The sequence below is a fragment of the Pteronotus mesoamericanus genome, unplaced genomic scaffold, assembly GCF_021234165.1.
Source record: "Pteronotus mesoamericanus isolate MK-2021 breed Mesoamerican mustached bat unplaced genomic scaffold, CSHL_Meso_final contig_164, whole genome shotgun sequence".
Classification (NCBI taxonomy): Eukaryota; Metazoa; Chordata; class Mammalia; order Chiroptera; family Mormoopidae; genus Pteronotus; species Pteronotus mesoamericanus.
This window is the reverse complement of record NW_026555065.1, coordinates 30,006,970-30,023,825: the sequence shown is the minus strand read 5'-3', so window position 1 is coordinate 30,023,825 and position 16,856 is coordinate 30,006,970. Positions and strand designations below refer to the sequence as shown.

The 16,856-nt window shown below is 38.0% G+C and overlaps 1 protein-coding gene across 1 annotated transcript in view; it reads right to left on the bottom strand.

Annotated features, from left to right (window-relative positions):
- RYR3 (ryanodine receptor 3) overlaps nucleotides 1–16,856 on the bottom strand; it is a 509,318-nt gene that overhangs the window by 241,819 nt on the left and 250,643 nt on the right. Inside the window, 2 exon segments of the mRNA XM_054565625.1 lie at nucleotides 10,957–11,078; nucleotides 14,790–14,963. Coding sequence (XP_054421600.1) covers nucleotides 10,957–11,078; nucleotides 14,790–14,963 — 296 coding nt within the window.

Here is a 16,856-nt window from a genome sequence, read left to right as displayed (position 1 = left end):
TGGTTCTTTGAAAGATAAACAAAATCAACAAAACTTTAAGCAGACTCATCAAGTAAAAAATGGAAAGGACCCAAATAAATAAAATCAGAAATGAAAGAGGGGAGATTACAACTGACACGGCTAAAGGGAATGAACTGTATGGGAAACAGTATTTGGAAATGACACCTTGGACAAGGGTTTGATCTCCAAAATATATAAAAAACTCATACAACTACACTCCAGGAAGACAAACAATCCAATTAAAAAATGGGCAAAGGGAGAATCAAGATGGCGGAGGAGTGAGTGGAAGTCACACTGACCTCCTCCTAGGACCAACCTGGAATTACAACTAAATTGTGGAGAAATCACCTGGAACAAACAACTGAACAATAGTGAGAGAGGAGCCTAATAACCTTGGAGACAGAATAATCAGCTTTACTGCAATCTAACTGGTAAGGAGTGTGGTACAGACTCGAGAAGGTGGGTGGGGCACCCACGGTGGCAGAACCAGAAGGATACTGAAAGGATCCTTCAGTTGGATCTCCCTGAGAAGAGTGGGGTCTAAACCAAAAGTGGGGATCTCCATCCCAGAGCATCAGAGCCCAAAAAGTACACAGAAAACAGCCAGCTGCGAAAAGCTTCAGAGTTGGTCTCTGCCAGAGACAGGTGGCAGGAGAAGCAAAGAGCTGTTTAAAGGGCCAATGCATAAACTTTTATTTGCAACCACTTACCATAGTCTTCAGCAAAGGTAGGGGCAGAGTGGGCTAGAGATGCCTGAGGAGAGACTCAGGAAGGAGGCTTTGTGGAGAGAACTGAGAGAGTATCCAGTGGGATCTCAGTGCTGACTCTTCTCCCATAAGGCAGCAGCCATCTTGCTTAGGCAGAGATTACTCCCCTGAGTGGCAGCAGCGTGAGAGGACCCAATAACCCCACCCCCAGGAGGGACTCTGCCCTGCCCTGAGCTGTCTAAGGTGGCCTGCTGAGGGCAGGGTGACTAGGTTAACAACTGAAGGACACAGACACAGACAGTAGATTCCTGGAAGTCTCAAATAGACTGCCTAAGGTCACACAGGGACAACATCTGACATCAGCAGAGGCAGATCCAGAAAGTAAAAACAGCGGTCTCCTACCATAGAAGTTCACACCATGAAGTCAGGAAATCAACAGATCAATTTAAGAAGCAGAAGCAAAAAGGAAGAGTCTTACAAATAACGGGAAGACAAAGAAATACTCCCCATTTGAAGGAAAAGGAAAAATCCCCAGAAGGAGACATAAATGAAATAGAGGCAAATAAACTATCATATATTGAGTCCAAAAAACGGTTCTAAGGAAGCTCAATGAGCTCAATGATCTCAGAGAGAATTACAAAAAACTACAGAGAAACTATAAGGAACTCACTGCAAACTACATCAGCATGAAAAAAGGCATAGAAACTACCAATAAGAGACAAGAGGAAATGAAAAATACAATTTCTGAACTGAAGAACACAGTAGAAGGAATCAAAAACAGTCTTAATGAAGCCGAGGATCGAATCAGCGACGAGGAGAACAAGGTAGAAAAAAGCTCTCAGAAAGAGCAAGAAAATGAAAAGACTCAAAAGGAATGAAGAGGCATTTAGGGAAATGCAGGACAACCAGAAATGTAATAATATCCATATAATAGGGATACTAGAAGGAGAAGAGGATGAGGTAGGCACAGAGAAGCTGTTTGATAAAGTAATGATGGAAAACTTCCCTCATTGGAGGAGAGAAACACAAGTCCAGGAAGCACAGAGGGTCCCATTCAAGAGGAACTCAATGAGGCCCACTCCAAGACACATCATCTTTAAAATAGAAAATATTAAAGACAAACAGAGAATCCTAAAGGCAGCAAGGGAGAAAGAGGTAGTAACATATAAGGGAATCCCGATACGGCTAGCAGCTAACTTCTCAACAGAAATACTACAAGCTAGAAGGGAATGGCAAGAAATATTCCAAGTCATGAAAAGCAAAAGCCTGCAACCAAGACTGCTCTACCCAGCAAGGCTCTCAATTAAAATGGAAGGTGAAATAAGGAGTTTCCCCGACAAAAGAAAGCTAAAAGAATACAACTCCACCAAACAAGCATTGCAAGACATGCTAAAGGGACTGCTTTAGAAGATGAAGAAAAAGAGTTTATTAATACCCAGTTCCTTTCACAATCACCAATACTTGATATTAGCAATATTTTTAATATTTATTAATCTGAATGTGACAATAATGTGTTATTTTAATTGTTACTTTATTATTTGTTGAAACTAAACCTGCTTTTGTATATTCCTTGCCTTTTTTTTCTTATTTTTAAAGAGCCTTAAATGACTCTTTGGTGTTCTTTATCCATTTTTTGATTAAATGTTTGTCGAATTTTTCCTTAAAAACAAAACCAACCCTTTTTTTAGATGTGTTGCACATACTTTCCTATTCTATTACTTGTCCTTTGACTTTTTTATATGTATATTACCATACAGTCTTAATTGTTTAATATAGACATATTGTCAATACTTTATAGCTTCTGGGTTTGAATATTTTACTTCAGGGTAAAAGAAAATATTATTTTGTATTTTCTCCTAAAACTCCTTAGATTTTATATACTAATTTTTAACTCACCTGAATATTTTTTGTTTAATGTGTGAAATAGGGCTGTGTATTTGTTTTATTTCAAGTAATATTGGTCCATGCACCTTATTTGTTGAATAATCCTTATTTTCCTCATTTATTTGAAATATCAAGTTAATCATATATTACATTGTTAGACAGATATATACATTTGTTCCTAGAATGCTCATTTTATTTCATTGATCTTCTTGATTATTCTGTGCTGGTGCCATGCTGTTTTAATTGCCGAGACTTTATAATGGTTAATTTTTTAAATATTTTATAATGGATTCAGACATTTAAAAATAAATAAAATCAATATGCATTTAAAAAGAAAAAGAAAGAAGGAACTCCTACCTCTTGCAACAACATGTATGGAACTGGTGAGCATTATGCTAAGTGAAATAATCCAGTTGGTGAAAGACAAATATCATATGATCTCAACTGTAAGTGGAATCTATTCAACAAAATAAACAAACAAACAAAATAAACCACAACATGGAAACATGGAGTAGACTGAAAGTGACCAGAGGGGATGGGGAAGGAAGACAAGGGTGGAAAGAAGGAGAAGGGACTAAACAAAGAACATGTATGAATGACCCATGGACATGGACAACAGAGTGGGAACTTACTGTGGGTGAAGGGGCGGGGTGGGATGGGTGGAGGAGGGCAAGAGGGGAAAAATTGAGACAACTGTAACAGAATAAACATTATTTAAAAATAATAAAGAAATAAATAAATGGGCAAAAGACCCTAACAGATATTTCTCCAAGGAGGACATACCAAAGGCCCAGAGACATATGAAAGAATGCTCAGCATCACTAGCTATCAGAGGGATTCAAATTAAAATCACAATGAGATACCACTTCACATCAGTCAGAATGGCCATAATAAACAAATTGACAAACGAGTGCTGGTGAGGTTGTCAAGAAAAGGGAACCCTAGTACACTGTTGATTGGGGATGCAGACTGGTGCAGCCACTGTGGAAAACAGTTTGGAATTTCCTCAATAAGCTAAAAATGGAACTGCCTTTTGACCCTGCAATGCTACTGCTGGGATTATACTCTAAGAATCCCGAAACACCAATTCAAAAGAACCTATAGACCCCAGTGTTGTTTGCAGCGCAATTTACACTGCAGTCTGGGTACTCATCAGTAAAAGAGTGGATCAAAAAACTACGGTACATTTACATAACAGAATACTACACAGCAGAAAGAAAGAAGGAACTGCTACCCTTTGCAACTGCATGAATGGAACTGGAGAGCATTATGCTCAGTGAAATAAGACCGGGGGAGAAAGACAAATACCATATGACCTCACCTTTAAGCGAAACCTAATCATCAAAACAATCACCAAAACAAGCAAGCAAGAAAAATATAACCCGCAATAGTGAAAGAAAAATCAAACCAACAGTAACCAGAGGGGAGGAGGGAGGAGGATAATGGGGAAAAGAAGGGGAGGGGTCAAGTCAAGGAACATGTATAAAGGACCCATGGACAAAGCCAAAGTGGGGAAGGACTGAGGGTGGGAGGTGGGGGTGGGTGGGGCAAGGGGAAGTGGTGGTGGGAAAATGGAGACAAGTGTATTTGAACAAGAAAAAAATAAATTAAAAAAAAGAAAGTAAAAAAGAAAGAAGGTAGGAAGGATGGAAGAAAGGGAGGGAGGGAGGAAGGAGGAAAGAATATTCATATTGGAAAGGAAAAAATAAAATCTATTGACCTATAACATTATCCTATATGTAGAAAACTCTAAAGCATCCATGTGAAAAACAACAAGAACAACAACAACAAAAACACCTTGTATTAGAACCAATAAATGTCTTTAAGTCACAGGATACATGATTGGCATTTAAAAGTCTCAATTTTTATATAGTAGTATTTATATTCCAGCAGTAAATTGCTTGAAATGAAGTTTAAAAAACAATTCCATTAATACTGACATCAAAAATACTTAGGAATAATGTTTTCAAAAGAAGTATAAGACTTATATACTGAAAACTATAATATCTTTCTGAAGGGAATTCAAGAAGAATAAATTAATGGAGAGACATTCTATGTTTATGGATTGGAAGATTCATTATTATTAAGATAAAAATTCTCCCAAAACTTATCTTTAGATTTAAATGCAATATCTATCAAAACCCTAGCAGGCTTTTTCTTCAGAAATTGACAAATTTACCCTAAAATTAATATGGAATGCACAAGGCCAAGAAGAGCCAAAATAATTTTGAAAAGTACAAAATTGGAGGACTCATCTACCTGATTTTAATGTTTACTACAATAAAGCTAAATTAGTCAAGACAGTGCTGATTTGGCACAATAACAGGTACCTAGATGGAAAAGAACAAGGGTCCAGAAATAAATGCTTACATTTATGATCATTTGACTTTTGACAAAGGTGCTTACGCAACTTGAAGTGGAAAGGACAAACTGTCAGCGAACTATGCAGGGACAGTCAGATAGCCACATGATTCACATTCAGAAGATGAATTTAAATCCTTACCTCACATCATACACAAAAATTGATTCAAAATGGATCATAGACATAAATATAAGGGCTAACATTATAAAACTTTGAGGAAAAAACATAGGAGAAAATCTGGTGACTTTGGGTTAGGCAAATAATTTTTAAATATAACACTGAAAGCATGATCCATAAACAAAAATAAAGTTAAATTAGACTTCATCAAAATTAAAACTTTTATGCTGAATAAGAACACTATTAAGAAAATGAGAAAAAAAGCCACAAACTAGGTAAAAATATTTGCAAATCATGAATCTATAAAAAACAACCAGAAGATACAAAGAACTCTCAAACCTCAATGTGAAGACAAAGAAGCCAACTAAAATATAGGCAAAAGACTTGACTGCATTTTATTAGAAAAGATGTATGAATGACTGATAAGCACATAAAAAGATGTTCAAAATCATTACTCATTTTCGAAATGCAAATTAAAACCACAATGACATACCACTTCATATCCACTCAAATGACTACTATCAATAAGTCAGACAATAACAACTGCAGGCAAGGATGCAGAGACAATGGAACTCCATACATTTCTGAATGGAAAATAAAATAGTGTACCCATTTTGGAAAACAAGCTTTCAGTCTCTTAAAGCTAAACATCCCCAAATGCCCACTGAAGGATGAATGGATAAACAAAATGCTGTGTTGATATGCAATATAATAATATTCAACCTTAAAAAAGAATGAAATTCTGACACACACTACAATATGAACCTTAAAGACATTTTTATTAAGTAAATAAGCCAGACAAATCTTGTACGATTCCACTTAAATGGGGTTCTTAGAATAGTTAAGTCCATAGATAGACAAAGCAGAATGGTGGCCACCAGGGGCTGGAGGGAGGGGAGAATGGGAAGTTATTGTTTAATTGATATAGAATTTTGATTTGAGATGATATAAAAGTTCTGGATATGGATAATAATGATGGTTGCACAATAATTTGAATGCACTTAGTGTCACTAAACTGCATACTTAAAAGTGATTAAAATGATAAATTTTGTTATGTATGTTTTACCACAAAAATATTAAAAAGTTAAACATAATTTATATATGACTCAGCAATTCTACTCCTAGGGATTTACCCAAGAGAAATGAAACATATGCCCTAAAATGCTTACACTAATATCCATTGAAGCATTACTAATAATAACCAAAAATATAAACCATCCAACTGTTCCTCAATTGATGAATAAAATAGAATATGATGTGTGTCTGTCTCTTCTCTAGAGAGAAAAAAAATTTATCTTCTGTATATATACATACAATCATACATATACAAACATATATACATTTTATGTGTGTATATATGTACCTATATTTGTAGCTGTATCAGGCACACATACAAGAATACTCTTCAGCGGTGCAAAGAAACAGAACACTAACATGAGCTATAACAAAACAGGAATGAATCCTAAAAAATGTAATGCTGAGTAAAAAGGCCCAATTCAAAATACCATATATTGTATGATTTAATTTATCAATTTAATGCATTAAGTTGAGACAGAAAGTAGACCACTGGTTGTCTGAGACTGAGGGTGGCAACTGGTATAAACTTCAATAAATATAAGTATTCATTTTGGGGTGATGGAAATGTTCAAAACTGCTCTGTGGTGATGGTTGTACAGTTCTGTAAATTTATTAAAATGCAATGTTTTGTATGCTTAAAAGGATGAATTTTATGATCTGTAAATTATAACCCAATAAAGCTGTTTAAAAATAATTTTTTCATTGTCAGGAATTTAACTCCCACTTAGTTTTTTTAAAGATAACTTTCATTGGAATATAATTCACGTATCATACCATCATCTATTTAAAGGGTGCAATTTAATAGTTTAATGGTCTTTAGTATATTTACAGAGTTGTGCAGTCATCACCTCAATCAATTTTAGAACATTTCCATCAATTATACCCCAAATCCCACACTCACTAGGAGTTACTCCCCTCATCCCCGATGACTACCCCTACACAATCACAAATCTACTTGCTACCTCTACAGACTTGTTTATTCTAGACATTTCATGTCAATGGAATCATATAATATGTGGTCGTTTGTGACTGGCTTCTTGTACTTAGCATGTTTTCAAGGTTCATCCCTGTTCCAGTGTGTCCCCTTTTTATAGACAAATCACATTCCATTGTAAGAATATAGGGCATTTTATTTATCCATTCATCAGCTGAATGTTCACGTTGTTTCTACTTTTTGGATATTATGAATAATGCTGCTTTGGACATTTGTGTACAAGTTTTTGCATGGACATACATTTCATGCATATTGGACATACACCTAGGAGTGAAATTGCTGGGTCATATGATAAATCTATGTTTAATCTTTTCAGGAATTTCCAGGCTATATTTCAAAGTGGCTGTGACATTTTACATTCCCATCAGCATGTATGAACGTTTTGTTATCTCCACATCCTGTCCCACACTTCTTATTAACAGTCTTTTTGATTATAGCCATTCTACTGGGAATAAAGTGCTGTTATCTTTCTGTAGTTTTGATTTGCATTTTCTTGATGGCTAATGATGTAGAACATCTTTTCATATGCTTATTGGCCATTTGTATGTCTTCTTTGGAGAATGGCTATTCAGATTCTTTGCTCATTTTTAAATTGGTTCATTTGTCTTCTTAATGTTGTGAGAGTTCTTTATTCTATATACAAGTCCCTTATCACATATATTATTTGCAAATATTCTGTATCATTATGTGTTTTTTTTCACTTTCTTGATGGTATACTTCCTAGTAAAAAAGTTTTTAATATTTTTTTAAATCTTCACCCAAGGATTTTTAATTATTAATATTGATTTTAGAGAGAGAGGAGAGATGAGGGAGAGAGAGGGAGAAAAAGGGAGGGAGAAGAGAAGGGGAGGGAAGGAGAGGGAGGGACAAAAAGGGTAGGAGAGGGAGATGGAGAGAGAAAAGAGGGGGCAGGAAGGAGGGAGAGGGAAGGAGAGGGAGAGAAAGAGAGAGAGAGAGAGAGGGGGAGAGGGGGAGAGAGAGAGAGAGAGAGAGAGAGAGAGAGAGAGACATCAGTCTGTTGCCTCCCATAGGCCTCCTGACCATGGGATCAAAACTGCAACCTAGGTATGTGCCCTGACTGGGGATTGAACCCACAACCTTTTGGTGTACCGGACAATGCTCTAACCAACTGAGCCACCTGGCCAAGGTAAAATGTTTTTAATTTTGATAAATTCCAATTTATTTATTTTTTATTTTGTTGAAGAAAACACTCCCCAGTTGAAGGTTATGAAAACTTAAGCCTATGTTTAATTTTCCAGGTTTTAGAGTTTTAAGTCTTAGAATTAGGTCTTTGATCCATTTTGAATTATTATTTTTGTGTACATGTGTGAGGTAGAAGCCACTAACTTTTAAGAAAGATACAGGGGATAGGTTGAGAGAATTGGGGGCCAGATAAATAAAACTACCTCTAATGTGATGGTTCTGGTAATTGTCCAGGCTACATGAAGAACACATGTTTCTGTGTAGCTATGTTTTTTTTTTCCTATACAAAGCTATAAATTCTTATACCTCTTCTTTGAAGAAGTGGTGCATGTCTAAATTTGGCATAGAAAGAAGGAAATACTATATTTTGCTCAATGATCACAGGAAAACAGTGGCAAAGCCAAGAACAGACAAAGCCTGGTTAACTTGCAGGCCTCAGTTCTATCCTGTGGCAGGAATACCTCTATTGTCTACTTTCCTTTTTCCAATTCAGTAACAGGACTCCTGAATTTTTCTGGGTACACAGCCAAGCAACCAGGGATTATATTTCTCAGCCTTCCTGCAGCTCAGTGTGGCCATGTGACTAGGTAGTGGCTAACAGACTTCAAAATAATCTACTTTTGGGTCACATCTTTTAAAAAAAGAAATCATTCGCCCTCCATTTTCACATTCTTCCCTCTTTTGCAGGACAGACCTTAGACATGGTGTTAGTAAGCGACTTTTGATCATGTAGAGGAAGAAAACATACCAGGACAGTGGTTGTCGAATGGGGCTGAATATTAGAATCACCTGGGGGGGTTTAAATAAAGCCTAGTGTTTGTTAATCCAAAAAGATATAGACACTCCTTTGTTCACTGCAGTATTATTAACAATAGCCAAGAGATGGGAACAACATAAGTGTCTATCAATAGATGAATGGATAAAGAAGTGGTACATATATACAATGAAATATTACTCAGTCATAAGAAAATGAAATTTTGCCATTTGCACCAACATGGAAGGACCTAGGGGGTATTAGGCTCGGTGAAATAAGCCAGTTAGAGAAAGACAAATATTGTATGATTTCACTTACATGTGAAACCTAAAAAAGATGAATAAACAAAATAGAAACAAACTCATAAATACAGAGGAGAAAAAACTGATGGTCACCAGATAGGAAGAGGTGGGGGAGAGGTGGGTGAAAGACGTCTAAGGGATTAAAAAGTACAAAATGCCAGTTATAAAAAATTTACAGGGATGTCAAGTACAGCACAAGGAATATAGTCCTAATATTATAATAACTATGTCAGATGGTTACTAGGCTTATTGGGGTGATCACTTGGTAAAGTATATACGTTTCTAATTGCTATGTTATACACCTAAAACTAATATAACATTGTATGTCAACTATAACTAAAAAATATATGTAAAAAATCTAAAAAGGAAATACCCTGGTGTTTGGATCTCACCTCAGAGATTCTGGTACAATTGGTTTGAAGAGCCACCTGAGATCAGGGTGTTAAAAACTCCCCAGATGGATCTACCCTAGGGAAGACCTCTACTCCAGGGCACTGGTTTGTAAACTTGAGCACGCATCGGTGTCCACCGCAAGACCCATTAGAACACGGTTTTCTGGGGGTACCTCTCCCAGGTGTTTCATTTAGTATGTCGGATGTAAAACTTGAAAATTTGTATTTTTAACACATTCCCAGGCGATACTGTTGTGGGGGCCCATGGGAACCCTTTAAAAACCTGCAGGAGATCTCAAAGCAGCAAGTCAGAAAGAATCGGAACCCCAGTAGCTGGACTGTTTTCCTTAAAACACTCGCCTGCCCTATAATATTACCTTAAAGTGAAATAAAAATTTATCCTGAACTGTAACAGGAGCTTAGTTTATATCCTCTTCACGCACATTCCTTGGATTACATTGTTTCAAATGGAAGAAAAGTAAAGGTCTAATTTTTTTCTCATTTTATGGAAATTCACACACAAAATCTAAACCCTCTTGGCTTTAGAGATGTTTTCCTGCAAGCAAAGGACGACCTGGAACACTGCACTGTTTCCAACAGAATCCGTGCCTCATGGGGACTGGTGAACACAGTCCACAGAGTTCTGTTTTGGCAGCATTGTCAGGCCTGGGGGATTATGATCCAAGCAGGCAGTTCATTTACTTTACCCATCTAAGTCCCAGTCATAGTTGGGTAACTCAAGGCTTCCAATGCAAATTTATTTGGATGCAGACCATAACAATGATTCTGAATGCTGTAGAAAGCCTTTCTAAATAGAAGAGGGGGAGTGGATCTGTGTCTCTTCTCTCCTCCCCTCTTCACACACTAATACAAAGGAGACTCAGAGCACTGCCGCTCTTTCACTTAATTTTCGTAAGACCACCTTGGATATTCATGAACCAACATGAATAACCAGTGAGACTTGGACATCTGTGGGCAGAGAGAGAGAGGCTTGTTGGAGGTTACCTACGTGGGAGATATATTTCAGTCTCAAGCTCTCTTTGGTAAAACTTTTTGCTAGTGTTTAATTACTTCCTGAAAACACCTATTAAAAGAAGGTAGGCAAGTGAGATTGGAGGGCCATAGAGTAGAAAAAGAGGGAAAAAGGGGAGGCACTCAACTCACCTTACAAACTGGCTGAATAAGGCTGTTGTGTTTCGGATGATGCGAGCTGCCTGGGACTCCTCACGCTGGCATCTCTGCAGTGTTAATCCGTCATCCATGTGGCCTTCCTGATGGAGTATGACCTACAGAGCAAAGCCCACCGGGACCAGGTTGCACATGACTCCACAGCTGGGCACTCAGGGTTTCTTGGGGGGTTTCCCTCCACCCTTGTACTCTTTCTCCCCAACCAAGTTCCCTTGGGTCCATTTTGAAAATGGGACATTAACAAAGTTATGTTGCCCACACACCTTAGTACTAACATATGAATCATTCTTCAGACACGATGCTTTGATGAAAATAAAATTTTATGTGCCACCGGGGTGTGAATTACAATAAATTCCTTGGGTACAGATGGTCAATTTGAAAGGGTGAAAACATACTTTATAATAGATTTCCCTCTTAAAGTGAGATTTTGTGTTCATTGTGTTTTGAGCACAAAATCTCACTCTTGGCCATGGAAAAAGTCCTTTTGTTAGATACTTTTTCTTCAGAGGTAAATTGAGGAAAAAGAAAGACACATTAAAGCAAAACACTCTGCTGGGATCAGGCTTGGGTTTCTCTTCTAAGGATAGCTACACTGGGTTAGCTCACTGTTGAAATGAGGAAGCAGTGCAAGATGGTAGTTTGCTTCCCAGGGAGGCTAGAAAGGCGGCTTGAAAGCATAGGCTAGTGTCAGCAACCTGAGTTCTAACCCGGCTGTGCACCTCTGAGCTGTGTGACCTTAGGCAAGTTACTTTACCTCTCTGTGCTTCACCGTCTGCAATAGACTTATCTTAAAGGGTTGTTTGGAAGATTAAATGATTTACTTGTAAATCGTTTAGCATGTTTCCTAGAATATGAGGTATTCAATGAATGTTTGTTATAAGGGGCAGTATATTACTGATCTCAGATCTAGAAGCTAAGCATACTTAATTGATCACCCTGACACACTTTTTGGTGGGGCTAGAAGCTTTTGGTATGGAGATCAGTAGTTTTCCCCTTAAAAGAGCTAAGTATGTGCAGATATTCACTGGGATGGTTTGACTCTAGTTCAAGTCTTGAATCAGGGTAAAATCTTGATTCAAATTTCTGGCATGGTCTCGTCTGGATACAAGTAAGTGATGGGAGATCATTTGTAGGTCCTGGGTGATTGGAGGTAGTGGTGGTCTGTCAGACTATATGTCAAGTAAAACATATGGCTTTAGAAAAATATCTTTAGAATAAAGATTCTTGGACTTTCTCATTCTTAGCACAAAGAAACAATTTATTTTCCTTTCCATGTTAAAATCTCTTCCATAATAGTTTTCTTCTGACGGTATGTCCTGATATACTGAATATACACAGGAAGTTGAATACTGGTATGCAAAAGTTCATGTTCATTTTGAAAAAAGATTTCGCATCCCATCTACATATTATAGTTTAAGTGCCAGCAGAGGATGCCCTTACCATTGGAGTCACCGTTTCAAAACATGACTTTGTCAGAACTTCTCAGCAACTGGTTAACAATGTTGCATGTAGATCTGACCAAACCTTTTGACAATAGGTTCACCTTGGCCCTGTTTCCAGCTTTCTGGTCCCTAAAGACCCAAATCCTTAGGTTTTGATTATTCACATTAACATATTCAAACTGACCAGCCAAACAAGGAAGGGAGAAACGGGAAAACACAGCTGTTAGAATATTGATTGTATGTGTCCCACTGATCTCTGAAGCCCAGTTCCTAAGGTCCTTTTTTATCTTGGAGGAATCCCATAGCCCCCTGTCAGAGAGCACAAGTCTGAGATACGAATGCGAAAGAGGCTATTTCCTTTAAGGCGGGTTACCATTCATTAGATTTTTCACTGTGCCTGTTCTCCATTGGTTTTCCTAGGTTCCTGTTTTGTTTGTTTCATAAAATGCTTAACACTGATTTGGACATCCTTTGTATTATATGAGGGGAACTTAACCTGCTTTTCATGAAATGGAGCAGGGCAACCCTGTCAAGGGCTGCGTATTACAACCCCACTTAAAAATAGTTTCAGAAACCACCTCCCACATTCACACGCACATTTCAGCAGGTACATGGACCTAGGGAATGCGGTTCTGGAAGAGAAAGACAGGGACAAGCACAATAATTCAACACTGCAGACTGGGATCTCTCCTAGTTGACAAGGTGCTTTGAATGTGGCCCCTCCCAGCCGGAGTTACAGCCAAGATCCACAAATTCCACTCTCCTTAAATGTCATTATTACCTTAGTAGGTATGAAAAATTGTGGAGGCTCTAGATGATATCATAATACTCTCTAGACAGGATTTAATTTTCTTTCGTTAGGTTGGTAGGGTAGATGATGCATTTCTGGCATCTATTTTCAATCTGCCATTATATCTAGGGTAGAGTGCTTGTTCCCAGGCAAGAGCCCTTTTGGGATTTAATTAAAAGTGCTGTATTTTCAAGGATCATTCCAACTTGAGGGACCCTGAACCCCAGGCTCTGTCTCCCTATTACTGCCTTACTGTCCACATCTCTGCTTTCCTCTTCTCCCTCATGGCTGCCACTTTGTTTGCCTTCTTAGCTTCATACCCCATCCACAATCAGCTTAAGATCCTAGAGGAAATCGCAGATAGAATTTCAGGTTCACATTTCTGCAGAACCTCCGTTCTGGAATGTTGGCCCCTCAAGTCACAGAAGTCTTGGCTGACCTGATCACTACTGTCTCTCCAGCTTGGTAACGCTAGCACATGATGCTACTGTTCGGTGCTGCAACGGAGCAACTACACCAAGGGAAAAGTGGTAACAGAGGTGGCGCTCACGTTCGTGCACTTACATTCTATCGGGGAGCTTTAGGGTTCACGTTTTAGGTGCTCTGGCAGTTGAAACCTTCAAATGGTTCATTTGATTTTCTTGTGTTTTATCCAGCCTTTATAACTGCAGAGGAAGGGTTGAGCTCATATAAGCTAGTTGGTGTGGCCCCTTGTTTATTCTATTTTCTATTTCCACTTCATAACTTTATTTTTCCTTTTCAGGATATTTTCCTGGTATGTTTTGCTTTACACAAAAGTAGCCTATTACCTTATGATCGGCTCCCAACCTCCTTTCTTACAAGCACTGTCATCCTGGGAAGCTTTTCATCACTCCCACATTAGGCTGGTATACCTGAGCTACACTGTGCGACGCCTCCTAGAACTTTATCTGGGACTCCTCGACGTGCCAACCTGTGTTTTGTGAGAGTTTTCCACGAAAAAAAGAAGCATCATGCCCTTGGCATCTGCTTTCTGGTTCCCATCAAAAGAAACACTCTTGTGACAATTGACTTTCTGATAAAAAGATGCTGTGTGTATCCAAGTCAGTTTTCCATTATAACATGCTGTGACAGACCACTCAACTCTGGAGACATCCTCTGTGGAAAAAGCATCATTCTACAATATCTCATCTTTGTGCATGTTGGTTCCTGTGGGTTTTTTTATCATACATTCTGCTTTTTCTCTGTAGGGATTCTATCTAGTCTCTGTATTATGAAAACTGCACAGTAACTCAATTATCCACTTAAATGGAGGGAGCAATGATGTGGTTAATCCCCAAACAGGATACTACCGAAAGTCATTTTGTGCAGGCTTTAGAGTTCATTGAACAAATTCTACCCCCTGCCCCCCCCATATTTGCCATCTATTTAACTTTTTTTCCCTGAATATGAGGTCAAGGTAATGAAATTAGTCTGTACGATCTGTTGCAGAAGTAACTAAACATACATCGCACCCACCTAATTCTCACAATCACTTTTCTTGCCCAGTTACTTCTGTATCAGTGTAAGTGATTCTGGACAGATTTCTGACCACTCACCTTCCTTTTCAGAGGTCCAAGGCGGGATGTCTTGGCATCTTGTGCTTTGTAGGTCACCCACAGACCACTGGCTACATGCTGGACAAAGCAGACAGAATCTCCGTACTTGATTTCTGGAACTCCCATGCCTTCTATATCTCTTTTGTGACTGGAATCCAATTTCTCCTTGATTTCCTATTTCACAGAAAATGAAAAGAAACAAACGTAGGCATGTCTGATTAAATTGAAATGTAATATATAAAACAAATCACTCATGCTGAATTTGTAAGCCAGGGAGCTGATTACCAAAATAACCATGATGTGTCTGTCCAAGCCAGGATTTTAGAAAGGCTGTTAATTGTGAAAGTCAATGGATTTCAAATTCTGGCTACTTTAGTGATTTTTTTAAGTCCATGGGAAAGGAGACAGCTGGTACCTCTCTTAAGTTCTGATTTTACATAATTCTCCATTGTATTTTCTAAATTTTCTTGTCCTAACTTTCCTTAATAATTAACTCATCATTGGTCAATTAACTTATTTTAAGTAAGTTTGTATCTTCCATAATTTTAATGGCTATCTTATATAAATGCTTTAGGGACTTTAAATATATCTTCAAAAATATCTCTTACAGAAGTCAGCTGAGAAAGCAGGCTCATCGAGCAGGTCGGGGGCCACGGTGCCTTAAGGCTAATGCACAGGTGCCATGTTCCTCTCTCATGGCCTCCTCAGCTGTGTGTTGTAGTCATGGATTTCATTCTTCCATTGACATTGTTTCACTAAACTTATTATCCAGCCAGAAAGAAAGGGGTTACTGCGAACTAGGTTACCCTTGGTGACAACCTGAGGTGCCTGTCACAGAATGAGCTGGAAGTAGACCTGTGCGTGGTACCTCTGACCCTTCCTTCCATCAGGGGCTGCATGGTTCTACTCTATTTCCATTTCTTCTCTGCTTCTGTGTTAAACTGCTCATTTGTAAAAGTCACGAGCTAGGTAGCATTTTTTTTTTCAGAATAAAAAAATGTTGTGTGCTGTTCCCTCTGCTTGTGGCAACTCTATCCCCCTCTTAATGACAGAGCAAGAGCAGCATGTGTACGGAGCTCTACCATGGGCAAGGCAGTGCTCTAACTTGTTTACACACATTAAGTCTTCATAGCAGCCTCTGGTGTAGCTACAAATATTATCTCATTGTTTACAGAGGAGAAAATAAAGGTACCTGATTTGTCCAAGGTCACTCAATAGGGAGTGAAAGAGCCAAGGTTTAAACCAGGAAGTCCAGCTCCAGAGACTGCTCTTTCCCACTGCCCTAAACTCCCACTGACCCTCCCGTCACCTGCTCAGATGCACCTTCAGAGTGAGTCTCTCTACCTGAATTTCCCCAACACAGCCTCATTCCTCTGTTGAGCAGTTAGCAACTCTAATTGTGAATGTGCTTATTTACATGACACTTTCCATTTGCCAGGCTATAAAAGAATCAAAGGAATGGGCCAGATTTAAATTAATTTTGCATTCCTAGTTCAGAGAATACAGCTCCTATCAATTACTTAATAAACATATTAAAGGAATAAATATATGTATATATACGAGTATTTTTTCTTTGAAATATATATTTCACTTCAGCTCTTATTTTTTTCCCTTCAAACCTTCATGGAAGTAAAATGAGTTATTTTGCACATATTTATAGGATCATTTTGAACAATGCTAACACTTCACAATAAATTCTTATTTTAAGAGTATGTTGAGACATATGCTGGATTGTTAAATATGATTTCTTTCAGAAAATGAACATTTCCAAAGGAACTTATTTCTGATTTTAAGAAGCCAATGGGAAAATAAAATTTGACATACTAGGATTTCTTTGTAGGCCACTGGTTAAGAGTGCATTTATTTAAAAAAAAAACAATGAATACTTGATTTTTCACTTCAGAAATACCCATATTTCTGTAGGCACTCAGGCCAGTAACAGACTTAAATATGTCAAAGTCTTCATCTCTAGCCTGTTCTGTAACCACAGGGAGTGCAGCAAAATAAAAACAACACAATAGATAAATGTAAATAATTACACTGATCGCAAGAGCTCACAGTTAAAAT